The sequence below is a fragment of the Macrosteles quadrilineatus genome, unplaced genomic scaffold (genome assembly GCF_028750875.1).
Source record: "Macrosteles quadrilineatus isolate MER2022 unplaced genomic scaffold, UCM_ALF_1.0 Scaffold_9__3_contigs__length_116548681, whole genome shotgun sequence".
NCBI lineage: Eukaryota > Metazoa > Arthropoda > Insecta > Hemiptera > Cicadellidae > Macrosteles > Macrosteles quadrilineatus.
Window position 1 is genome coordinate 12,249,650 of NW_026542602.1, and position 27,676 is coordinate 12,277,325.

The 27,676-nt window shown below is 33.0% G+C and overlaps 2 protein-coding genes across 3 annotated transcripts in view; one reads left to right on the top strand and one right to left on the bottom strand.

Annotated features, from left to right (window-relative positions):
- The window catches only part of LOC129003247 (baculoviral IAP repeat-containing protein 7-A-like), a 44,759-nt gene extending 25,673 nt beyond the window's left edge, over positions 1-19,086 (bottom strand). Inside the window, exon 1 of the mRNA XM_054431540.1 lies at positions 18,711-19,086. Within this exon, the coding sequence (XP_054287515.1) occupies positions 18,711-19,086 (376 nt within the window). The remainder of the gene's footprint in view (positions 1-18,710) is intronic.
- The window catches only part of LOC129002290 (E3 ubiquitin-protein ligase RNF144A-like), a 157,656-nt gene that overhangs the window by 22,331 nt on the left and 107,649 nt on the right, over positions 1-27,676 (top strand). For both annotated transcript variants that reach the window (XM_054429975.1, XM_054429976.1), the window contains exon 2: positions 4,350-4,417. The gene's annotated coding sequence lies outside the window, so the exon portion shown is untranslated. The remainder of the gene's footprint in view (positions 1-4,349; positions 4,418-27,676) is intronic.

The window sequence follows — 27,676 nt, forward strand, 5'->3', positions numbered from 1 at the left end:
GACCATGTAAACTAAATAAAGTATCTAAATTCTAGCAGTTCCAGGTATGGGAGCTGGGCAAATACATTAAAAACCTGTGGTAATCTGTCTATTTCGTCGGATTGCTGTAGTAGCTAATCTGAATCTATTCTTATTCAACCTTTATTACATTATTTCACTTGACTAATCTACCGTTTAAGTCGTAAAAGATTATTTCATTTACTTTCCGTAATTACCCAAACACATGATATGGTCATGTATAATTTAAAATCAATTTTGTCGAGTTTCAATTGTACTGGTTTAATGCAAACAACCATAAAATAAATTATAAAGGAAACAAAAAATAAACTGCGCCAATTTGAAAGCAACGACTGCACAAACGATCGCAGATTGGACACTAGAATATGTAGTTTGGTGATCTTTGCCAATTCAGTGATTGTCTGAGAAGGGTTTGTATTTTATTTCATTCCATTTTCTTCAAAAAGAGGTTGAAACGCACTTTTTTTATTGCAAAAATAAATAATGAGGAAGTATGTTAAGTCATAATTCTGTTTGCAAACAGAAACAACTCGTCAAGTAAACATAATGGAAATGTGAACCCATGATAGAACAAAAACACATGTGTTAACATTTTTAAATTTTTTTTGTTCAGTTAGTTGTAAACTATACAACAGGTTAAGGTAACGTTGTAATTAAGAAATAAAAGATATCGTAGGGTGGCCAGGTAGTTGGGAGGGGCTTACATTATCTGAAGCACTCTTGTACAACCCTCCAATATAATTAGAGCACTGGCTTCACTATACAACGGTGACTCGATCCTCATGAATCCCAAACGGATTCGATCAGAAACAATTGAAAAAAATAAGTTTATGTGGTTGAAAATGTATTGAAATTTTATGTTATATTGTTTTATAACTTTCGCAGCGCCGTTGACTTATTATTTATAATTTTTTTTATTACTGTCTGTAAGTATTGAGTAAATTAAATCTGGCGAATAGGTTGAGTGTGAAAAATGTACAATAATTAATGTACATAACAGTGGCGTAAAACTTCGAGTTTTACAACAGATTTTTAAAGGAACTAATTACTTTTCTTAATACTGTAGTACAAAAATGTACTTGGACATTTCCTATTGGCTGCAAAATATAATTTATAACCTTTAACTAAATAGTTTGAATTTAAAATTTTCCATCTGCTATGATTTGGGTAGGGAGAAACGAATAAAAGTTTAATTAAAGAAAACCCATACAACTGAGTTGAAAAAATGCGCAGTTGTGTTTAAAACATATACAACCAAGCCATATAAATACAATATTTTCATATAATTATATGAAATTTGTATACAGTGATAAATGTTCAGTTTGGCTAAGAAGTTCCTAAAATTCAGTGGAATGTTACTTAAGATAAATTTTGCTAAGCAAGAGTTATTGAAAAACTTTTTAGATGGAGGATTGGTTACAATTGGCCGTAAAAAGAACAACAGTTTAGAAAACCCAAACACAAAACATTATACAGTCACAATACCCTTATGTAGTTTTAATAATTTTGGTACTAACACCATGAATTACCACCATGGACCATGGACCATGGATGGTCCTTTTATCTATGCTAACACTGATAATCTTCCATAATCTCCCACCGGTGGAAATTGGTTTGAAATTATATCTTATTTTATTATCACGGCCTTTATTAATTATTGCCACAGGTAAAGAAATTGTATTAATGTATTTTTTTTCAGTCCAGTCCTTGTTGATAAAATGGAAGTTAACTGAAAAGCTTATCTTATATGAGGAATGAAGCTCGCCTGTTGGGCTTGCAGATCTGTGCGGAAACTGGAAATGGCTTATATAGAAAACCGGTTGGATTCCTAACAAGTGTTGCGATTGCTAATCTTAGCTCTTTTCTGAAGTTGAGTTCTAAACAGTAGGATTGTCTTTGTGAAAAATAATTGTAATTGAATTTACGAATAGTAGTCATAGATAAAAATGTTTTAAATAAAGTCGAGAATGGTATACAATTTCATCGGATTCTTCATACATTTTATTTTAATGTAAAATATTTTATTTTGTGTACTAACGTTGACTGTGTACTAATTTAATTATTTCATTTGATCTAGAAAATCAAATGATTTCGATTTCGAATGTAAAAGAATGTAACGTCTTACCAAGTATTTCGCCAAAAATATTATTTTATATTTAACTGTCTCATAAAAACTAGCTGTAGTTTACAATGTTTTAAAATCTAATCTTAGCAGAAAGAAGCTACACCGATAGTTATCATAAGTTCAATAATCAATCGCAATAGTCTTCATAAGTAACAACTATATTTTGTATATATTTAGTTAATGTTTGCAGAACAAAAAGTCAATATAGACTTATTGTTACAGTAATATGTTTACAAGTTTTATTGAGCCCGGAGATCTATTAAAGTTTATCATCAAAATAGTAATCTCGAGTACGTGAATATAATGCCTATGAAACCTCTATTGAATTTTTGCCGTGTTGGTATTTTATAATCTTTTAACATTTTAAGTAATGTTCTGTTCACACAAAAAACTTTACGCAAAAGCGAAATAGCGAAATGTAGTTTTCTAATTTCATAGACTTCAATTTCCGCCCTGTTTGCGAACTATTCTAGTGCTAAACTAGAACCATTGTGTAGCCTGAAGGCTAAACCTACTTTCCAAAGTTCGGCCCGACTTTGCAGAATTTATGTTCAAACTGGGATTTATGTTGCTGACTTAGTTTTCTTCATGTTGAAACCAGACTTCTTGTTCAGTTTGACTTATTGAGTCACGTGACGAAGTTTCAAAAGCATAGCGTGATTTAAGTTGTTACAGTATTTAGTTGTGTACACGTATTTTGCATTTATAGATATTATGTTTCTAGAAACGTAATCGTTACGCTTTGATGCACGTGTAATAAATAATTTCTCTAAAAACGTCACGACGCAAGGAGTTGTTAATAGTTATGTTATTGGGGCGTTTTAACGTAATCAAGATATCTACCGTGAGATTTTGCGGCTTTACTATCTTCAAAGTTTGGGGAAAACGGATTGTGTTAAAACCTATTAATCATACTTGGAAACTCAAACACAGAACATGATGCAACACGGTCACATCGAAACAAACATATCTTTGTAAGGCGTATTGTAGAATTAACTAACCATTGTTGATTAGATCGTTGAATTACTCATAGTGATAAAACGGAAAACAATGCAAGTTGCTTAAATATCTGAATCACAGTAGTGATAAAGTTGACAAATTAACTAACAGTAATTGTTATCGTTGTACCGCTGAAACTAGTTGCTTTTGAGTCATCGTCGTTTCCTCTTGCTTAACCGTGTTGGAAGTTTGAAAATGTGGAGCAAAAGCTTTTTCTGTCGATACACAATTGTGAGGTAACTGTTACCCCATTATAGCTCTAGCTAGTTTTAGATTAGAAGGGATTGAATAACAAAGCCATCGATAAAATGCCTTGTGATATTTCATGCACTTCCTTTACAAAATTTTGGTCAAGACCAACTGTTAGGATAACTTATTTGGAAAATAAAACTCACTATCATATCTCAGTAAATGTAAACCAAAAGAGACTTTATGAGGCTCAATACATTTGTTCCCTCCTACCTAGCACCAGTTTCAGTGATTTTTATGGATGAGATATGTACAACTTTAGTGTCCCAAGTCAATGTTATTATTTTTTAAACATTTGATCACGTACCTTGTTTACTGAATACTGTTTCATTGTACACGTTCAAAGCCCTCCCTTCTTTTAAAATATATGCTGTATTCTACATGACGGCGAACAATTTTGTTTTAACAAAAAATATGGATTAATACCTATTTAGATAGATTTGAATAATAAGTTATGAACAATACATGACGAGGCTTACATAATCTATCCCAATCTTGGTTTTTTCAATTACTTTGTAAGCATGTTATTCCTACCCATCTCCAATAACTCCAGTGATGTTCGAATGAAACTGCTTTAAAACATGCATTAACGATTTTCATAAAAAACACAGCCAGTATCTTCTTAAAATGCGGGTTTAACAAATAAGTACTGGAGGACCGAAACTCACGTTTCATTTACAATTTATTTTGGCTTTTATTATTTAAGTTTCAGTGTAATTTAATTTTATCATGAGGTCACCTTTAACCTGTCAATCCATAACACATTAAATATACATTGAAAGATCACTCGTTTATAAATGCCTTTTAAGATGGGTACAACTCTTTAAGATTGCAGAAAAAAGAATGTTTTCCAGTAATATATTAAAAATATACAACAAACAAAATATACAAACAATAATTAACTGTGAAAAGTGTTTAGTAATTACTTAAATATAATTATTTTAATAATTTGTTTCAGATCGTGATTGGATTAATGTTGAGATAGAACAATGTTTCTTAAAGGGGACTTCATGTCGATAAATGCAGGTGAGTTGGAGCATTGATCGTTTGTTGTTTGTAGTGTAAAGTTAATGAGAAACATAAGGGGAACGTTGCAAGACCAACGATGTCCGTCTGTGTGGGTCTCACTTAGCAATACAACAAATGTTGTAAATAGTTCCAATTTTGATTAAATTTTGATCAAAACTGCTTGATTTTCTAGTTTGTGGGCGATTGGTTTAGGGAGAGGGTTCGGTACCATAAAATAAGTTGTTTGGCCTATTGTTCTGGATTTAAAAACTTAATAGCTATTATTATAGCTTAAAATAGGGTATGAATGATTTATCATGCTAATATCTATTTTGTATAGATTTTTTGTGTACATTCTTAATATTGGTAAGTTTTTGCAGATTTTCTGCCTACGATCTGAAAGAGAACTATCAATGCAGTTAGTTAACTTAGAAAGGGAAGTATTAGACAAAATAATATTTAATTGTTCTAACACGTTTGCTGCGGTGTAAGCATTTGAGCCAGTAGTTTTAAAACAACCTTTTACTATGGAGTTATGATCTTAAGTCATAGTATCATGGTAGAAACCACAAAAGTGATGGTTTCAAAACACTGGCTGATGTAAACAGTGGTTAAATACTAGAACTCAAACTCCATTAACATTATTTTGACATCGTAATATATTTCTCGTAACAAAACCCCATAATAATCGTCAGTTTTCTGACAACTTTATCTTTTCAAAATAAATAAAAATTTCAAATCAAACAATAAAAGTACACATAATTAGGTTGATCCTATTATTGAGACAGTTTATATAAACCCTGACTTAGCAGGGAAAGATTAAGCTAAGTATTATTTCAGTAATTCGCAATGAAGTGGAATATAATGGATTCCAGTCAGCTTTGTCTTATAGCCACAGTTTCCTGCGCAAATCGACTGAGGGTTGGAACCCTTCCAAATTGGGGACGTTACGCCGATCCCGACCGAGTGTAGGAGTTTTGCCAACGGGTATCAGGTAGAAAGGGTCCCCATCCATGAATTCCACATACTGCGGAGTTTTGCCAACGGTTGTGGGTTGCGCGAGAGGGGAGGGGGAGAGAGAGAGATTACACGTGACCGTGAGGGTGGCTTCCGCTAGGGGTGGACAAACCAGGCAGGATGCTGATTGTGTTCAAAGTAATGGAGTTATGTACCTCTGACTGTGAAAGGAAATGGTTTGAATTTTTAACCTAACCTAACCTAACCTAACCTAACCCACTGCGACAAGCGCACAACTGCCAAGCGTAGACAACCCTGACAATCGCTCTCCCTCCCTCCGTCACACTCTTTCTCCCACCACCACCGTTGGCAAATCTCTCCGCACCGAAGGTATCCCCCCCATCTACCTGACACCCGTTGGCAAAACTCCGGTTCCCATCCCGACCAGACTGTCACCTTATTGGGGTGTCGATCGTGACCGAAATTCGGTTAGGGAAAATTATATTTTAACAAATCTTTCTTAAAATATGTAGATATAAGTTTTGTGCTATGTAGTTTTCAATATTGTTTTCATGTAAAATTGTATCCCATCGACGTTATGGCTCTTTTTCGTAATTATTCTTCAAATCGGTTTATGTAGTTTTTTAATGAGAACTTATGGGCTGCTATTCCTTTCCGCCAACGATTAACATTTCATTATATTAATCTAGTTGTTAATTCTTGGTGTATGTTTTGTGATCAAGTCAACAGTTCACTTTCAAATAGTCAACGTGAACTGTATATATATGCAAACTAGTTTTGTTTTCGATTCTGTGTGGGTATACCTGTTTTAAAAAAATTGCTCTAAATGAAATTAATTTTGAGGTAACTTAACTAGTTATTTGAAAAAAAAATTGATAAATCCTATGAACTCTGAAATAGTATCTATGTAATTTTCATATGTCATTTTAAACCTAGTTAACCACATGTGCTCAAGCTTTCTTGTAAGCATTTTGCATTTATTTATTTATTTATTTAGCAATTTGTTTTAGTATTTATAAAATTGTTACAACAAAAGTATGTCCTTAAATCTACCTGAAAAATTAGATTGAATTTATAATGCCATTCAATGTACTAACCTTTGCTAAAAATATTCTTGACTGTCACCATGTTATATCGAAGTCAAATACTGTATAATATATTTTCATGACCTTCTCTATTATGAGGTATCACCTTTGGTGGAAGCCCAACATAGTCGATACGTTACAGTAGAGTGGCGGGTTGACACTTGCTGAGTTTGTTGTTTACCTTTTGATCAAACAAAAACTTCAAATTTGAAGCAAGCTGTACAACCAGTAGAATACCCAGACAATTTTGTGTAATATATATTGTTTTTCCACGACATAAATGTCCGCTCAAGTGAAAATATCTGGAAGGTAAAATTAGAAACGCAAACCGTACAACGGCTGAGGTCGCATGGATTTATCTTATCCGCTAATCCTGTTACTTTTCATCCCTAACCGGGAGGGATGAGTTGGTGTATTGTGTGGGTGATTTACGCTGGGCGTGGCTAACCCGTCGTCTAAATCACCCTGAACAAGGCTTTCCTGTATTCAATTCCCCCGTTGACCTCTTTTTCACAAGTGTTTTCAGTCGATAGAACCATATAGTTTTGTTTATACTAGGCGCATAATCTTCAGAATTTCTACTCCATTGCGGTGTGAAATATATGAAATGAGATGTGTGTAATTTACGACATGGTTGATGGAGAATTGGTAGAAAGCTCTCCTATGAGAAATTACCGTTTTTATTTTCTAGTTAGGTGCTGGGTCTGGTGAATACCTTATTGTCATTATTTGAAGTTCAATGAATTTAACAGGTTTTAAGACATATTTGATGGTATCTTTGCATTGTTGCACTAAAAATATAATCGATTATCAAGTTCAGATAAGTAAAATGTTTAGAAATAAATAGTAACTGATTAATGACTTTTATCACTGCTCAGCTATGTTTTTAACTGGTATGCAGTTTACAAATGAATTTGTGGTATTTTACTAAAGGATAAGTTAATTATTTAAAAATAACGTTTGAATGTTTTTTTTTATGAAAGAATAGTATATTTCGTCACTAGGGCGAAGCCGAAGTTGAAAAAAAAGTGAAAAGACACTTTTTGCCCGTGTGATGAACTATATTTTTCATCATACTGTAACAAAAACTGCCGTTTATGCATGCGTTTCGGGTCTAAAGTAGCACCTTTTTAATGGAAATAAGAAGCTGTTTAATAATTATTCACACATTTCGTCTCTTATGATAGTGTTTGTTAGTGACTAAAAAGCATTTTACTCCCTGGGGATTAAAAAGAGCTGCTTAGCCAGCAACGCATGTACTAAATCGTTGCTGCTGTAGTATGACGAAAAATAGTGTTTGAATGCATTTGCCAGGAAAGAAAATACAATTATAAAGCAAATTAAAGATCAAACCTCTCCTTATTCAGAATGTTTAAAAGACTTTAGAATTCAGTAACATAAGAAATCAAAATTTGCTTAAAATTCAGTCAAAATACAATGACATTACATGTATTCCTACAATAGGAAGGCTCTAAAATGCTCTTAATTAAATGTCTCTACCAGCACAATACATGTATTATATTTCAGTTGTATTTGAATAAAGGTAAAACAATATACAGAGAAACTACGAGCCCCAGACTCATAAATGATTCTCTCAGTAGGTGGGATTTGAAGGTAATTTCATATAGTGCAGCTGAATCGAGTCAACTGCAACAACAGGGTAAAATTACTGCATCGTTTTATTGAAAAATGAATGACATAAATGTGGGTTGGATGCAACTTATTTCAACTGACGCCGCAATCGAATATTATATCGTAGACAAAGATTTTAAAGATGACTTACATGATTATATCAAGTATACTCAAATATACTTAATACTTCAAATCACTACAGGATAATATCTTGAACATACCTTTTATCCATGGGTTTATAATGTTTATATATATTACAAATCCCACATTTCGTTCGATTGATCAATACTGCTGGTAATTGGATAAAATGCGTGTTCACTATGAGGAGGATTAAGTACACTGTTCGCACATTTCATTATTTCACAATTGAAATTTGTCACATACATCTTTGTAAAAGAGGCTGATGTAGACATTGAAGTAATAAGCTGTCACACATCCACAATACAATACGTCTTGGTTTTACTATTGTACCTCCACAGCTGCCATGTGTGTTATTTGTAGGAGAGTAACTGAGGAATGGTAGTAGGTAGTAGACATTGAGCTGTCACTTGACATGTTGAATGCAACATGACGTTAACATTGATATGTTCCAACATTTGGTCAGCAATTCCTTCGGCATCGAGCCAAATGTCTTCCAATTCGTGGATGCATCAGTAACGTCCGTCCAGATCACTTTACTGAGCTGATAGCGGCCATTAATACTAATATGATGTTTTTATGCACACGTCTACTCTACTTATATTTAGCCATTTTCCGCCCATCGTAGCTGGAAACTGTAAGGGAATTCATAGTGATAGAAAAATGTTTGGAATTAAATATTGCTGTTTTATAAACTTTTCTTTGGTTACCGTGACTTAGTAATATTGTAGTTGAAAAATTATAGTTTTCGTAAATCATACACGTTTTAAATTGAACTGTAAACCGAAGTCTTTTAGAAACTCAGATTTAGCTAAGAAATATAGTCGTATATTTTTAAGCCACAAAAATACCTGTCATTCTTGTATAGCATAATACTTTTATCTTTAAAAGTTTATCTTCACTTAATACCATCGTATTTTAATTTGTATGAGGCTTTAAAATTCACATTATAGCAGTACAACATTTTCACATTTGTCTATCCTGAAACCTCAAGGAATATAGAAAATATTTAACCAATCTTTTAAACTCCACACGGTTACACGTCCCAAAAGATTATACATTATTGTGTAGCTGATTTTACAATCTGTTGGCATCTTTTACCTCAACAATGAAGTGTATCTCTGCTTGAGTCAACAGGGATTCGCCAGCCAAATGTGGTAACGTTGTAGTGTAGGTGTCACAGTGATATGTTGTGTGTTAGGGACGTGTCCACATTTACCTTTTGTTTACCCTGCAGTTGTCTTCTGGAAATAACAGTGTTGGGGATTTACTAAAAACTGTATTAATAAGGTTACTAATTTCCCCTTATAAATATATCATCCTTATGAATATTAGGTTGAAAATTACCTCAAAACACTTTTTCCGTCTTGTTTTGCTATCCTTTACGATCAGCTGTTCCCTTAGCAACATGAATTACTCCCCTAACACAATCATAAATTCACATTCGTCAAATTTGTCCAAGTGGGAGTACTTATCAATGTAATTGTAATGAAACATTGTAATTTGACACGTTATTAAACAGAAACCCGTTTTGATAACGATGATATTAAAATTTTTCAATCGCGAATATTTTTTTCTCGCTAACATCAGTAGATACATTTCACATCAGACAAATGTACAGCTGATATTCTCGACTCCAGGTGATCATTTTTTGCTCAAGGAACTAAAAAAATTTTCCCGTCGACGCATGCATTGAAAATATCCGTTTTCGCTGCAGATAACGATTAATTGTTCTTAAATTACGACATGAAATCAATAATGATAATTGTACTAGCGTGCAATTGCCACATAATACATGGTACATTACTACTATTAATGCTCGTAATGTCAATGCGTTATTTATATTTCAGAAGAGGTATCTTAGTTTCTGTTTAATACTTTGCAGATGTTAAAGTTATTCGCTATTGGAAAAAGATTTCGTTCTAGTATCAATAAGGTCACACGTGGAGTAATTTTGCTTTGTAGATTTCGTTGAAATAGCAGTCATTATTATTACAGTTGGCCTAGCAGTTCTTTTTATTTTTTTTAGCCAAAAAATGTAAATAACTAGTTTTTTAGTAGGTAATGTAAAATAATTCATACCTTTCCTTTGTTATTCGTCACAATCAAACGATCATACGATATTCATTGCAATAAAAAAATCTAAAAACTAAACTTTGTAGCAATAATTTTCATCGTTGTTATTATTTGAAAAGATATAAAATCAATAATGTTCTAAAAGGCTTGGTTATAACTGTGAAATTTGAATTTCCAATATTTAGGGCGGGTATAATGTTAAGAGCTTTACCCGATCGTTTACCAGTTAATCCAGCTAGTAGCGGATGGAGCAGGGTCTTAGCCGTTGTTTATCTTTAGATTTATCATCACTTAGTTGTAGTAATGGTTATTCAAGCACATGTTTTATAAACGTTAGTTATATGATCGTTTATATCTAAGAATGATTATTAGTAAGTTATATTAGTAGAAGTGTGATGATAGGTATTATTATGGATCGATGAAAATCGGGTAGATACAGTTATTACAAATCAATATTAACAACAACCTATTATTAACTCGAGGAAGTTAACTATTTTCTAAGCTTGGTTATGAAATTGCTAACACTTTTTAAGATTTAAAGTTCGTACTGAAAAACTACAAAAATATAGTATAAGTAATGTAAACGACTTATTCTAAAAAATAATGGATTGTGTCCAGCTTATTGCCGTAAAGCTAAATGCTCGTAGAACAAGTATAATCAATTAAAATCTTATACTTGTAATCTTGTGAGTAATTGTAATTGATCCTGTAATACAACCACCAATTTAATTTTCGTATTTCCCTTGGGCTACGCCCCATGGGCTTGTTTTTATTAAATCGCTTTCTTGCAAATTTTGACACTTCCCGATGAGCTAGAGACTTGAAATTTGAAACATAGCTCATAGATGGATGACAATGCAATATTATATCATTTAATTTTCATATTTCCCTTGGACTACGCCCCATGGGCTTGTTTTTATTAGCTCGCTTTCCTACAAATTTTGATATCAATTTTAAACGAAGTTCCCGATGAGCTAGAGACTTGAAACTTGAAACATAGCTCACAAATGGATGACAATGCAATATTATATCATTTAATTTTCATATTTCACTTGGGCTACGCCTCTTTGGCTTCCAAATTTTACATGTTTACATTTTAAAAGTTTAAGTTACATTTAATTTAAGTCAGCTGTAAATACTTAAATTTGACAGTTAGAAGAGCAGAGGTTAAGAGGTACAGGTTCTGCTCCCGAGATATTCTAAAAATATAAAACAATCATTTCAAAGTAAAGATAAAACATCTGATTACAGATAATAAGGTTTTGGGTTTTGGTTATGTATTAAGAGGCTATATAAAATAGATTTAACATATTTACACATAAAAGACTAAAAACTAGATAATAATTTATAAATAAAAATACTTTTTAAAAATGCCACGTTTTTAAACGCACTAAAAAGTATAAAATAATTTATAAAATGTTGAGAGAATAAATACTTGTAAGATTTAAAACGAAAAACGTGGGGCGCATGCAATAGATCATAATAGTTCAATAGGTGAAGTTAATTGTAAATCAGCATGCGCCCCACGTTTTTCGTTTTAAATCTTACAAGTATTTATTTTCTCAACATTTTATAAATTATTTTATACTTTTTAGTGCGTTTAAAAACGTGGCATTTTTAAAAAGTATTTTTATTTATAAATTATTTATGTTCATGATTGTAGTTAAGTATGAAATTGTTTTGTGTTATCATTTAATATTGCTGTATGTGGTGATTCCCTTTCCACAAACACTTGAATACATAATACCTTTCCAATAGTCAATGATAATAATTTCCCCGGTAACGTTAGGTAAAGGTTTAGCAGATTGGCCCAGCAATGTTACAACTACGCCAGGTTGTACAAGGCGGGGTCGGAGTCCTGTTAAATCACCTGGCAAGCTGTTACCTGCCTTCACTTACAGGCTGAATTGAGACCTGTAAAACATTCTCTGTCGGCATGATAGCTACATGTAAATCTCCGAGTGAGCCACTACAAGATAACCCTATGGATAGATTTGTATTTTTGTGATATTAGATAACAAGAGTATCACTCACATATAGCTAAGTAGACTGGGAATGAAAAGGTCGTTGGTTCGACCCTTAGAAAAATTGTCGCTTTTTGGTGGTTTACCCAGCTACCCTTCATAAATGACTGACTTAGTCTTAGACTGACTAGACTTAGACTGACTTAGTAAAAAGAACTGGTCTTAGACAGTAACAAAGTTATACAAGACACTTCTCTTCATTCTTCAATGGTATTTCTGTTGGAATTGCACCCTAAAATGGCGTCCCCATCTCAATTGGTGGTATTTGTTGATATACGGAATATTATATATATTTTATGGGTCAAAACACTACGTTCAGTGTTACAACCAATTTATTGTAAACTGAACGTAGACCTATCAATTCTATTTAAGGATTAGTATACTTGACAATCGTGTATTTTAATTTATTTTAAAATAATCTTTGTACGCAACAATTGGATTGATAAACGTGTATCGTGCATTAATTAATTCGTTTTAGTTCTTCAAATTTAACTCTGTACACTATACTTATTGTTTCGTATAAATTAATTTTAATCATTATCTAAAGATGTATAACCCCAAATATGTTTTGCGTCGAAGAGAAAAGTATTCCAAGTTTTAATAGAGTGACATTATATCACATATAGCCACTAACATAGGTTTTAAAATTTTAAAAAAATTGTGCAATTTATAAATATAAAGTTCAGCATGTGGCAAATGTTTGAACTAGATTAGTACTTGGAGTGACAAATATAGCTAAAAGCCCTGACAGGTTGCGTGAGGCAGAGCATACAAGCCTGCACGCCAGTGCTCAGCCCAGGAGCAAATGTAATTGTTTAATATTACATTCTTTTAACTGATTAAACAGCTATTTAAGAAACTATCTTCGGTTATAAATACAATTATGAGAGGTCATAATGTTATAAGGTGTCTTTAGCGATGAGTACTGTGATATTGTGATAAGCGTTTGAAAATAATCAATTGGGGTTAAGTCAAAGTTATAAGACTATACGGCCTAAATGAATATTCTGTATTACAATACTGCCAACCCTTAACCAATGATTGCTATTAACGTTTGATCTCTTACATGCTTGTATTCTGCCAAGTAGTATTTGACAGTTAGTGGGAAGAAGGAGGTCCGATATAAATCCGATCTTATGAAACTTAAGATTTCAATGAGATTTAAATCAAAATTTCCCAATATAAAAATAAGTGCAACAGATATATTAAACCTTCTCAAAGCAAGAAAAATGCAAATCGCAATTTAAACAGATAAATAATGTAAACACTCTCAAGAACAAACAATAGAAAGCATGCACAATATACAAACGATATACCAATAAGAACCTATTAAAATACATGAGTATAGCCTATTTTCATCTACTATTTCAGACACATTAAACATATATTTCTAAAGATTCGACCATACTGACACATTGTCGTTGATTGTTTGCGCTTATATTGACGAACAAACATCAAATGGCTTCACAGCAGCAAGAATAATGAAGGGTTAAAACCTGAATACTGTTGCACAATCACTGTTAATTCACTGTAAACAGATTAAAACTATCAATTAAATGGCATTAATGCCGTAAATGATATGTATTGTCGTAAAAGCTACATCTCACATACATTTATCGAAGTTGGGTAAGTAATTGAAGCTCTACTTTACATGTGTTATGTAGACAAACTGTAAGAAAATTAGTCATACAAAAATTATTAACTATATATGCGCCATACGTTGAGTCTACTGACCCAAAAGACCGATCAACAGTCAATTCTGATTTTAACCTCCAGTAAATACACCTGACCCATACCTGTTTGACTTCAAACTTAATCTTACAGTAAGGTTTGATGTTTGATATCTAGTTGGAATTTCGTCAACACCTCCATTTCTCAACCTGTGCGTAGTGCAAAACATATTTTTGAACACAAACGCAGTTGCATGTGGATGTCAGCTGATTGACATTCTAGTATCACACGTGGTGACGTCTTGTAGAATGGCGAAGCAGAAGCCACGTTGGTGTGCAGGAAATATAAAAACACACATCTAAACAACAGTTGATAAATATTGATAAATAGCAGGGTTTGGTTCTAAAATAGTGAAACTCGCCTACCTATAAACAGAACATTGTAAAATATATATTGTCTTATTTATGTCTATGCTTATGAAATACACTGCTTATTGACCCTAATCCTTGAGACTGAAACCTCAAGAAAAAAGAACAATTTTATAAATGTGTTTAATGTCTTACAACATAGTTAGTTTCACTATTTATTGAAACTTATGACAGTTTCGTTAATATATTAAAAATTATATCAACTGGAAGTTGATTTTGCCATGGTTTGGATACGTTAGAGAAGAAGGGGAGTTCCTTTGTATAAAAGGTCACCTATCTCTATGAGATGAGCATTAAAATATTAACTAATTTGAATTTACCATACAATGCTCGGTAGATATGGTTTAAAAGCAACGTTATCAGAATTATCCTGACGGGTTTGACGGTAGTTTATGAACATTATGACCTAGTTTATGTTAAACAGATCCAAATAGGCCCTGGAAAGAAAATGTACCAATACGTGTCGTAAAACTAGCCAGGAATGTTTTACATGTATAAAAAATGTATTACATTTTCCTTTATCTAATTTACACCTATCTCCCACTACCTCATTAAGTTTTAACCAAAAAATACCTTGTACAACATGTGTCATCTACATATGGTAGGGGTTCACTAGATACCAACGTAAAGGGTTTTGATACAGTAACGGTGTAATGTAGCAGATAATTAGTAAATATCTACCGATGTTATACGCCAACCGCAGCATCGGATTACATAATTAAGTTGTCTAAGTGGAGGATATACACAGACATCCTCACACGAAGAAACTAACATTTAGATAACTTAAACTACATCTTCGTTGAAAGGACATACGGAAGTAATTTTATGAAATTTTAATTTTGTAGTGTTTGGCTATGCAAAATTACATATGCTTTAATAAGACCGGTTACTTACCAAATATTTAGTGAATAAGATTTCTAGTACCTTAAGCTTTTTCATATCAATTCAATACATATAGATTGTCATCCTATTTTAACAAGAAAGTTCTCATTTTATTTGTATTTAAATTCTGTATCTTTTTCATCCAAAGTACAAATCTATTAATATTTACGGGTTTCATGAAATTTTGCGTTAAAGATTTTAAATGGCCGCCATATTGAAGCGGGTTGATATATTGGAAAGAAACATTCTAAGCTCTTTTTACCTACTAAAATAGACATTTGTACTAATTTTGAAATTTCTATCTCGAAAAATGTCCTAGAGATAATTCTTAAAAATCACAAACGGACCGACAAACAGAAATCTATTTTAGACCCATACTTATACGGCATTTTATGTTTGTCTTAACCAAGGAACAAGCCCAGAAAATATGTCCAGAAAATTTGGAAACACCCTGTATATTGTACCACACGGATAATTAGTCATACAGATACTTGATATTTTTGTAAATGGTAAGTTATTCATCATTATCTAAACCTTATTGCTAATATAGTCACCAGAATATTTTTTCGTATAACGTATGCAACAAGTCAGATATATGTAAGTAAAAAAAAAAAAAAACTCCACAACAAGACATTACATGCTTTATATAATTAATCAGTTAAAATTAAAATCTTTAGTATATTGAAAACAATTTTGATTGAACTTAAATGCAATTTAAACCATCTTTTTGCAAACTTAGAATGTGATTTTATAGAAAGCTCTTGTACTGATGACATGTGTTTTATGCTGTTATTAGTGTATTATGCTTTGACTTAATGATTTAATAATAACATAATATAATAACATAGTAATTTAATAGAATACGTACGATGCTGATGAAGACTTTGAAAAGCATTACAAGTTAATTTTATAAAAATATCACATATGACAGTTTTGTTGTCCTGGACGGACGTTAGGCTCCACAAATTGGAAGACATTTGGCTTTGTGCCGAGGGAATTGCTGACCCAGTCGATGTTGTAAATATAATAACTCTTGTTATACTTTACTGCATCATTATTTGTATCTGCCGTAATGCCGGTTTATTTTTATTTTCGTTTCGGTTTACAATATTTAGGGTTTGCGTTTATCGCCACAGAGTCATAAAAGTGGATTTTTCTTGTTGATTTTTTGGAAATATTACGAATTGATCTGTAACTTGGGGGGTTTATATAATAAAAAAAACTCTTTTTATTTAGAATAACAACTTCTTTTTATCCTTGGTATATTACCCATGATTAATTTTGTGACCTTCAGATTAATATGGGACAATACCAGAATAAAGGTGGGTGGATAAACGAATTTAGGCCTATTCTTATTACGTGGTTGTTCTATTTATGGAATAAAACCCCGATCTATGTTGAGTAAAATAGTAAAATGAACATCGTGATGATTATATTAACGGATTATTGTAGATAATGTACATACATTTTTGAAAATTGCTAGTTTGTGTTAATATACCAATAAATGAACAAGATGTATACAAGTAGTGGATACATAGGGCTGCTGAGGAGTGACGTCACAAGAGCCATGTGGTGCTTAATTGACGGTTAAGCATCTGGTGGTAATGGTGCGTGACCTAGCACGTGGTGTGGTGGGTTACGGTATGGTGACGTCATGATGACGACATGCTGAGGTGTGAAAGTTAGGTGGATCGATATTTTCAAGGTTATTGTTGTGGTTTAAAAAAAAACAGCATATCGGTAAAGGGATAAGTACCGATATGCTGATTTTTAAATTCTTTATTGAAAAATCAAAATTGACATACGAGGAATATAATTGTTTTCAAACTTAAACCTAATACAGATCTAAGCTAAACTAAACATTTGGATCATAGAGTTAGGTCTACTACAGTAACAACAGTTGTCAAATTGTCATCCACACATGTCGCAAGCGAAACAGTGTTTGCATTGGTAAGAAGAGTAAATTACGATTTTTTGTCCATGCATATTATACACTCAAAGTTTGCTTCTTTTATTGGAAACATAGTAGGAATTTTGTTAAATTTGAGAAATTAGCTATATATACGACATAAAACTGTTGGAGATAACTATTTGTACATGTTACCTTTGCAATGTTTGCGATATAATTTGTTGTTAATGAGATGTTGTCTTTAGCTAGTTCCACTACAGACTAATGAGAGACCCATCATACACATTCTTTTATGCTGTTTATGATTGCTATCTGGTATACAGCAAACATTCGCAATTGAAATATTTCCACTTTTGTCTTTGCATTTTATAAGATCGTCAAGTGAAAAGTTTGTTATTATGTACATATTACGAAAAGTGTTTGGATTTTGGTTTGCAATGTTTCTGTGAGAAAACTTATTAAAAACCACTATTTTATTATGTCACCATTATAAACATAAATTCAGAACTAAACTAAAATATCACTTTAATCCTGCAAGGTGTATCAGCTATTTAACTGGTATGGAAAAGTAATGTACACAGTGTTTCTACTTCTTCGTGAACAGTTGGCGGTACATGCGGGCAGAGCATTGTTCCACTAATTACAACCATGTGCCACATTTGCAACATAGTACCTTATATTTCTAAGACTTGTTTATTCATCCAAATCGTTATGTTTTTGAATGATTTTTAAAATAACAAACATTTGGTATATTGTACATTGCTTAATGTTAGACGTACAAACGATCAAGCTATATAAAAACAAATTTCCCACTCTTTACCCTATAATTTACTATTTATTTAAAGCAAATGTTAACTCTCATTACTCTTGGTTGTATTGTAATCCAACGTATTTCTGTTTATCGTTTGTCCTTTTGTGAAACTGTTTGAATGTTTTTTTATTGCTAGTTGTAGTACAGAAAACTATTCAATTTAACTAATTTCACTGTTAAATATGTTCAAATGTTAGGTAAGGCTTCTTTCACCGTCTTCTAGTCTTTCTAATATATCTATCACTTCATTGCTGAACATGAATCTTTTTACACTGTATGATATTATATAAGCATCGGTTTATGACCTAGCACGTGACCTAGGACATGGTGTAGTGGGTTATGTCATGGTGGCGTGTCAGAGCTAGGGTGGATCGATATTTTCAAGGTCGTTGTTTGGGTTTAAAAAAAATCAGCATATCGGTAGTGGGATGAATACCGATATGCTGATTTTTGTTAATTCTTTATTGAAAATTTAAAATACACACAATATAAGGAATATAGCTGTTTTAAAAACTTAAACCTAATACAGATCTAAACTAAAAACACTTGGATCATAGAAATTATAGGAGCTCTACAGTAACAACAGTTATCGAATCTCCATCCGCATATGTCACAAGCGAAACAGTGTTTGCATGGCAAGAAGAGTAGATTACGATTTTTGTTCATGCATATTATACACTCGATGTTTGATTCTTCTATCGGTGGGGGTACAGCAATGTTGTTTGTTGGAATCCTTTTCTTTTGTAGGGCGTTTCTTTCGGTTCTGGATCTCATTTCGTTGACGAAATCTTGTCCTTTGTGTACCAATACGAACGGACACTTGGGAAACCATTTCGCGTGTTCTTCCCAAGGATCATCGATATCTTGCCAATGGTGTAGTCCACCACCGCAGTAAAAACAAATCGTTTGGTCCTTTTTTCCTGCGTAGAAGAATCCTGCTTCAGCGAGTTCGATTCTACATTCGCTAACAAAACTTCTCGTTCGGGCGTGTATGTACGAGTTGATCCTATCATTTTCTTTTGAATATTCAGGATGTTTTATACACCACGACATGTTACTTCGAGCTCCGATGAGAGTAAAGTGGATAGTAGTAGGTCTCGCATCGTCCTTTTATGCGGTAGGTACCTTATTTTCGTGGAATGAAAACCAGCTTCTGATTGGTTGATTACAGCAGACGTTGCAATGTTCAAGGTCATCCAAAGTAAATTTTAAAAAACAACATATCGGTATTGAAACAAAATACCGATACGATCTAGCTTTTATTTTTCCCATATTTATTTCAAACATTTAGATAAACATATTTACAATAAACATTATTTTGACTACGCTAAATTATTACATTTGCAAAAACTAAACCTAAGATACAAATCAAATGAAGGTGAGGTGTAATGAAGAGGGTTCCCGATGATGGTGGTGTAGAATGCTCCTGTTTTGACTTGTGGTCAGGTCGTAAATTTATGGAGTTATTTCGTACTGAAGGAGTAGATTGATTGTGTTTAGTCTCGTTGCAAAGATTAGGTGTAATGGTGTAGACTTCTGATTGTAGCGGTGGGGTAGAGCACTCCTCGTCGTAGTCAGACCCGTTGTAATCACTAAAGTTCATAAATGGTAAATATTGTCCATGCTCCTTTAAGAATATCCCCCTCGTTTGTTGATGTTCAAATATTAAATTCCAATCTAAATGATCTTTGTAGTTTTCGATAAAACTTTCAGAAAGGTTTTGATATTTACAAATTTCCTTCCAACAGCAGTTGTTGAAAGTAGGAATCATCTCTACGAGTATTTCTTCTGAGAACCGTTGTCTTTTTAAAACGTGAAACCAATTCACCCTGTGAAAGTACATCCTCAACATTTCTATAGTGAAAATGTAGTGCAAAGAAAGAAGTTCCCAGTCCATAAACGTGTCGAAACGTTGCACAAAACTATCGGATAACACTCCGTGAGGAAATCGAGGTTCTTGCGAGATTAAACTCCAAGCACTCACGTTGGTACCCATCGTGTTATCGTGAACCTTAGAGTGTGCAAACTGAACGCTGGAATACTGTGGCAACCCTTTTATGTGATTGTAACAAACTTAGGTGTAGTGATGTTTGCAGATTTAAATTTGAAAATTTAAACCTAGAGATATTTTTTTGTTATTCAGATGATCTGGTTTCATATGGTTTGAGAACCAAAGCTAGCTCATTAAGTAAACGTGTGATGTTACTTCTGTTTAAGCCAATGCTACAACAAACACAAGTATCGGGACCACAAGTTGCATCATCGTTTGACCATGGACATTCCTTATAATGCTCACCATATTTGGACTTTGTTTTTGCTGACAAACCATGTCTATCTATTTTTCTCTGGATTTCAATAATGTTTTTGATTATTCTTTCGAACTTCAGTACAGCTTCTAAATTCCAACTCACCAACCCTAGTGCAGGATGTGTTAAAACTCGATACAATTCGTTGTTCATGATGGGTTTCCTTTAGCTGGTTCTACTTCAGACTGATGAGCGACCGATGTTACACCCCCCTTTTATGTTGTAAAGTTCAAGGTCATCCAAATTTGTTAAAAAAAAACAGCATATCGGTATCAAAACAAATACCGATATGCTGTTTTTTTACTCTTTATTTATTTATTAAATCTTTTACAAAAGTACATTCTACAAACAGAACTTAAATCTAAGGACGTTGTGACATGTGAAGAGATAATTCTGTAGAGTTGTTTCCGCTTGACCCACGAGACACCAGGTACAGGGATCCGGGTTCGATGCTTCTCAGATCTTCATTTTGTAGTAGATGTACAAATCGTTTAGGTAGAAATACTTGAAACTTCGGTTCATCCCCCGAAGTAAATGGTGCATCACTTAAAGAAACCACGATGGCATCCCCGATGGAAGTGTCAATCTTCTTGATATTGTGAATTGTATAATGTTTGTTTTCTTTTAGTTCTGAACACTTTTTAGTAAGTAAACAGTTTGATTTGGACTGTGCGTTGAATTGATCAACAAACGTTTGTAGGAAATGTGAACTCATGATTTATTTAGTTCGTCGTTGTTGCTAGCTTGGAGTCTAGAGTAATACTCATGCATTGTCAAGGTTTGCTCTTCGTATTTATACCCATCGCTACCCCCACCACTCCTCATTGGCTCCAAAAAAGCTGCTAATCGGTATACATTTTTCAATGCGCACTGTGATTGTGTATGTTGTTTGTTTTTTACTAGTCGACATATATTTTCCAACTTGGGAGATTCGAAATTCTTATCCAATATCACGTCGTAAACTTGCCGAGTCGTATATGCTTGTATCCAATTACGTTTTTCTAATCCTCTTGTGTATACAGTTGTAAACTCATTACAAAAATGATACATAATATTTTCGAGACTCTTGTAGTTTGTAAACCCTTCACACCAATCGATACTATGGAAGTATCTCGTAGTCCATTTATTGGTTCTTTTCGTTTTACTGTTGAGATTATTAAATGCGAATGGAGGTTCAAATAGAAATGGAAAGACAATTCCTGTATTTAAATCTAGGAATACTAGTTCCTTTATGATATATTCATTTTTGTTTCCTCGAAAAGCTTGAAATTCCACTACACAAGGTTTTTCTTGAATCTCTTCAACTCTGTCAGCGAAGGAAATCTTCCTCTCCATATCGTTTTAAGATAACAACTGGTTTCCACACCACGGTAGATCCCTTTTTTATAGATCAGGCCGTACAGTTGTCAGCGCGTTGGTGTATATTTAACGTGGGCACCTTCCCCCCCCCAGTAGGCCTACCCCACGTGATGTTAACATATTTGCTGTCCTGTTTACATCGGCTACAGCTTATCTGTTGTTTCCTTTTTTATTTCTTCTATTTTTTCTCCGTCTTGCAAATTCATTACACCTTTAACATCACTCGTCTGTTCTGCTACTGTTGAAATTGTTTCGTGGTTTTCCTCCGTCACTTGTTCCTCCGTTACACTCACAGAACTAGATCCTTCTATCTTTTCTTCGTCGATGTTTTCCCTCTGTTCCAACGCGTTAACTTGTCTCCACATTTCCACCTCTTCTGGTATCCGGTTGAATATCGATGTATCCACAGGTCCATGCAATATCTGAACGTCGGGTTGTTTTTCCATCGTTTCCACTAAGTAATCTTTCACGACAGGGGAAGAAAAAACTAGCTGCCTCATGTATCTTGTTATCGATGATGTAGAACAACTCAATAAATAAAATTCAAAATTGGTAAGTAAAATTCTTTCATCGTGTTTGGTTAGCTCCCTAAATCTAACTTGCTGCTCCCCTCGCTGTTTAACAACATCTATCTCGATGTCGCAGTCTGAGAGCCTGATTGCAGTTTTTCTTCCAAACAGATTGTTCTCCAAATAACATTCTATCAAATGCAAATGTTTAATAAACGATTCCCAAGCATTTTCCGAAAACAACAAAGTTTTAGCACCATGGTTCAATAGCACTGTTGGAGAATAATCCAACGGTTTGTACATACCGATAGATATAATTTTTGTCATACATCTTGAAACTGGATATGATATACGAAGAAATACTTCTATCAACTTGTGTAGTGGCATTTCCTCTTCTTGTTTCCTCTTCCTTTTTCCGATTACCTTCGTTACGATGTTGGTTTTTACATCATTTTCTGTACGTGATTCTTCTTCGTTAAAAGATAAAAATTCAGATACTGCTTCTTTACATTGGTTTTTGTTTTTTTCATCTTTTAATAACATTGTTGTTGTTGTATCCGTTGCACACTGCGATGATCCCATCTTTGAAAGCGATGTTTTCCGTACTGAGAGTATGGATAAACTGAAGCTTTCCGATTACTCTGAGTTTTATTTATACCCTCCCGCAACGAGTGTTTCCATCTACAACACTACTTTTACAATTCCTTTTAGAGGTGTGTATGTTACAGTCTTATCATGCAGAATCAAACAATAAGCGGATATTCCTTCGTTTGTATTTTCATTCAACTCCAATTACAACTTTATATCCACGCTTGAAGATTTTACAGATTAATTTTGTTTGGAACAATCTATAACCACGACTGGAGCTTTTGAGACACCTAATTTGTTAGAGATCTTCTTCACTATCCACCACTACGGTCTTAAATTTTGATAGATTTTTTCTTTGTTCACCATCATACAAAGGTGTGATATAGCGTTTTTCCTCATTCCAAACAAACTTTGACCCCCTGTGTGTTATAAGCTTTCCACCAACTCGATATACGTGTGTGCGAAACTTGTAATCTCCACCACGATATGTTGCAAATCCACTCATACTTGTAGCTTTTGCTATTACTACAGGTTTTGAAGGACTATTTACAACCAAATCAAATTCAACATCACCACATTTAAATATATCTTTTTCGAAATCATATGTCAACGTTTGACTGACAGTGCTTACATCATCTTTGTTAATACCTTTGGCTACATGAGTAATTCTTTTATTTTTACCATCGTAGCAACATCCTTCTGGAGGAAAAACAGCTTCCTTGACTTCTTTTACTGTTAACTTAAGGTCATTATTGGAGGATTTCAAGTTTTCAGTTAATGTTGAAAAACCATTACTCATTTCCTGCAGTTTTTCCAACTTTTTATTTAGGTCACTAAGTCTTTCTTCCAATCCTTTCAATTCCAGTTTATTAATATAGTAACGGGTTAAATAACCTCTTGTTACTGCTTGACGTGCGGTTTCAGGATCCGACGAAACCCTAAACCGTTTAGTATCTTCATCGTCATAATCTTCGTATTCATCTTCCAAATCTTTTCTTTCTCGTTTTTGGGTGTACAGAGAGTGGCCAAACTTATCAATAATGTGATGTTTTATCATTGGAGATGTTTACTGTAGAGTATATGTAAACCAAATAAGTATAATCCGAGAACCTAGCAATACTTATACTCCAATAAAAATATTGGACAGATAAGAATGATTTTTCTACTTAAGCTATTTTTAATAAGTGTTTACTTGATCTTGTTCAAATGAAGACAAACTGTTATTCTCTCGTTTCTAAAATCAACTAGTCTGTTATCTTGATCCATAATTTTGAGCGTAATATTACTAATTGTCTGGGTTGTTAATGGCAAGTAAATGACAGGATTAGGTATTTCAACTAGTTTATATCCGGGTGGTACAGCAGGAAAGAATTGATAAATCACATGAGATTGTTCGTTGTTTAGATATGAGCCTGTCGTTACATTACAAATAACTCTTATTGTGTTTACCTTAAAAATGTCTACAATGTTTTCAGAATAATAACTGATTCCGGGTTTAGCTACAATATTTCCAAATCCTAAAAGTTTTCCAATTGAATTAGGCATAGAAAAATCTACTTCCACAGTACATTTGATCATTGATTGTAAAGTATTGTTGTTAGTTCCTAGTTGAATGTAGTATTTCTTTTCCTTTGTTGTTATTTTGTGAAACTTCTCTTGTATGTAATCTCTTATATCCTGCACCTCATATGCACCTTTTGGAATAGTAATCACTTTATCACCATCAAAATGAAATTGGTTGTTTGTTTCATCAACGTTTGGTATTGAGTTGTACGATTCAAAACTAAGAAGACCTATTTCATATTCATCAATATTTCCTATTTCAATAGGTGGGAAATAATTTACGGAGAGCACTGAGCTCCTACCTGAAAGTGTCAGTGTCTTGGACATAACTGATGACTAATAAGCATAACAATATTTATTTATAGATGGCTAGTGCTTTTACTAAAAAAATGAAACATAAATTACCACAGATCAACATATCATCTAGTGGTTGTTGTCTATTATAATTATAAAATACGTTCTTGACTGGTTTAAAGTATTTAGAAATATTTTCGAAGTTCCTTTGAAGTTACTGATAATTCTGCTGCTTTTTCTCAAATACTACCATTACTAGAGTAATTTACAAGTTTCCAAGCTTTCTTAGCGAGTAGTTTGTCTGCAATTGATCTGTCTAAAGATTTTAAAAACTCTGAATACGTGATATCGTGTTGTTTGCACGCTTAATTTACGTTATTTTCCCTATATAGATGTTTTGAAAGCTTTGTTCCAGAACCATACTATTTGGTATTCTCTGGTGAAATTCAATTCCACAGGTAGCAAAATCAATAGCTTTAATAACTATGATCCAAACGGTTTGGTCTAAACAGAAAAGTGATGTTGCTTCCCCCTTCCTCTCTTGAAGGTATCACGATTACTAATGGGGAGGGGGGGTTTACATTCAACATTGTTATTTATAGCAAACAATGAGTGCACTCTACAATAGTTTTAATATTGTTTATTAACTTGGACTATATACATGCTGTTATTTTTACAACATTTCTCAATTTTAAACAATTATCCTCCGATTACGTAGTTTATCAACTAAAGCTACTCATTCGTTTTCCAAAAAAGTATGATCGGCTTCCATAGCTTCATGTATTAACCGCATTAAGTTAATTAATTTGTTTGCATTGTTGTATTATATATTATGTTAGTGTTAGAAGACTCTTTTTAAATAATCCTTCTCCAGAACGAGTTAAAGTCCGGTATCCTCTTTTCTTTTTTCTTCTATAAATTGGATCAATATCGACTTATTACATTGTTCTTCGTTTAACTCTTCTGACTTCTGATGTAAACATTCCAGATATGATATTTGTGTATTTTACAGATCTATTCCTAAGTATTGATAAATTTGAGTTATATGCTTTTTCTGTGAAGGTTTGTTCTACTACAGATATTCTTAAACAAAACTAAAAGACGAAAACAGATTTTATCGGAAATAGCCGAAACAATTATAATAAAGATTTAGTATGTTGTAGCTACCCTTTAAATTCTGAACAAAATAGTAGAACCTTTGATTATATGGGGTGTTTTTTTTAAGTGTGCCACCATTGGGATCTCAGTAACTAATGATTCTACAGCAAACTTTAAATGCGGAAGATTCCCTTGTTTTTAAAGACATTCAAAAATTATTTAATAATATTTTTTGTAAATGGTCACCATTTTCCAATATGGCGGTCAACTTTGAAATTTCTTATAGGACACCCCCCTATATTTTATCATGTCTTCGGATAGAACATGCAATTTAAAAACTTTATCATCATTGACATTTTTTCGATAAACCCACTTGTTTAGGAGTTAAAGCCTATGGAACAATAACTTCCGATGTACATTTTACATCATGTAGCTCCTAAACAAGTAGGTTTGTAGCGAAAATGCGAAGTGTAAGTAAGTCAAATAAGTCCTAAAACTGCACCCACATTCCATAAAGACCATAAAAAACGTTAAAAATATTCATTCTATTATTTCAAAAATGGCGACCATTTTTTGCAAAATGGTGACAAACTTGAAAAGTGGAAAACTGTGTATATTTTATGGTCTTATGTATTTTATGTATAGCATTAACTAATGTTATATGGTCAATGGTAGAACATCCATTCCTGTAACAATTACGGTCCATAAACTATTGTAACTTAAATTATTATTTTCCTATAAAACTACATGAAATAAAAACAAAAAATGGATTTGATAAAAACCGTTTATGTTTGAATTACTACATTTGTGATCCTTATGGTATTTAAACAACATGGTGCAACTCCAACATAGTCGCTAGATGTCGATGTAATCGGTAGCAAAACGTATGTATATTTAAAAGAATAACTTATACAAACTGTTGACATTTTGTTTTTAAGACGCAAGAACTACAAAATGATCTATTCTCCACTCTGTATTTTTTTTTAGTCTAGTGTTTTCATAAAATTTATTCAGACGGTTTCGAAAGCAATAAAACGAAAACTATAATATTAGTCAATGTAAATAGTTCAATTTATTGGTAAAAACTGTTTCGGCCTAATTAGGCCTCATCAGGTGGAGATAGACAAACAGCTTAAATATATAAATTGTAAACTGTGTAAATATTGGAAGTTTACAATTTAACATTTAACAGCTGTAAAATGTCACTCACACGACAGTTTTTTTTTTGTGTTTTTTTAAATGTAATTGCGAACATAAACCAACAAATTATCTATTACCCGCTCTGCGTTCTTTTCGCTTTAACTTTAGTATCAGTTTTAATCATCATCTACAGTTAAGGATAACACTCCTATGAGTCCAGCATTGACAGTATCGATCATAAAAGTTTGGTATTCCATTAAATCCTCTCGGAGAGACGCATTATATATTCGATCTTCGAATATCGGGGATAATGTTTCTTCACTAAAAATGCCAAATCGAAATATGCATCCAAAAAAAGGAGAACCATGGACTGCCAGGTCAAAGAAACTCTCACATACACCATCCATATTGTAAATCATCTTGTTGATCTGCATTGTAGGTGTAGGTGCCAAAGGGAGAATGATATCATACAGTTTAAGCTGTGCTTTTATACGTAACAGTGGAAGAGAAGGGGGTTGAGAGGAAAATGGGGGGGGGGGGATTAATAGGTATATATGCTATGCAATTGGACGCAACAAGTTTTGCAACGTTTGATGATTTTTAATGCGTTTTACCACAGCTTTAAACTGTTTTAAAATATTTTTTCATTCCCGTATACGTACATTTTATTTGTAATTCAAAAATGGTGTGGTTTAAATAAATATTGTATAAGAAATGAACAACTAAATTTTTTAGGTTCTAATTCCATTTCTATCATCACTCAAAGAATACAAAACCAATACTTGC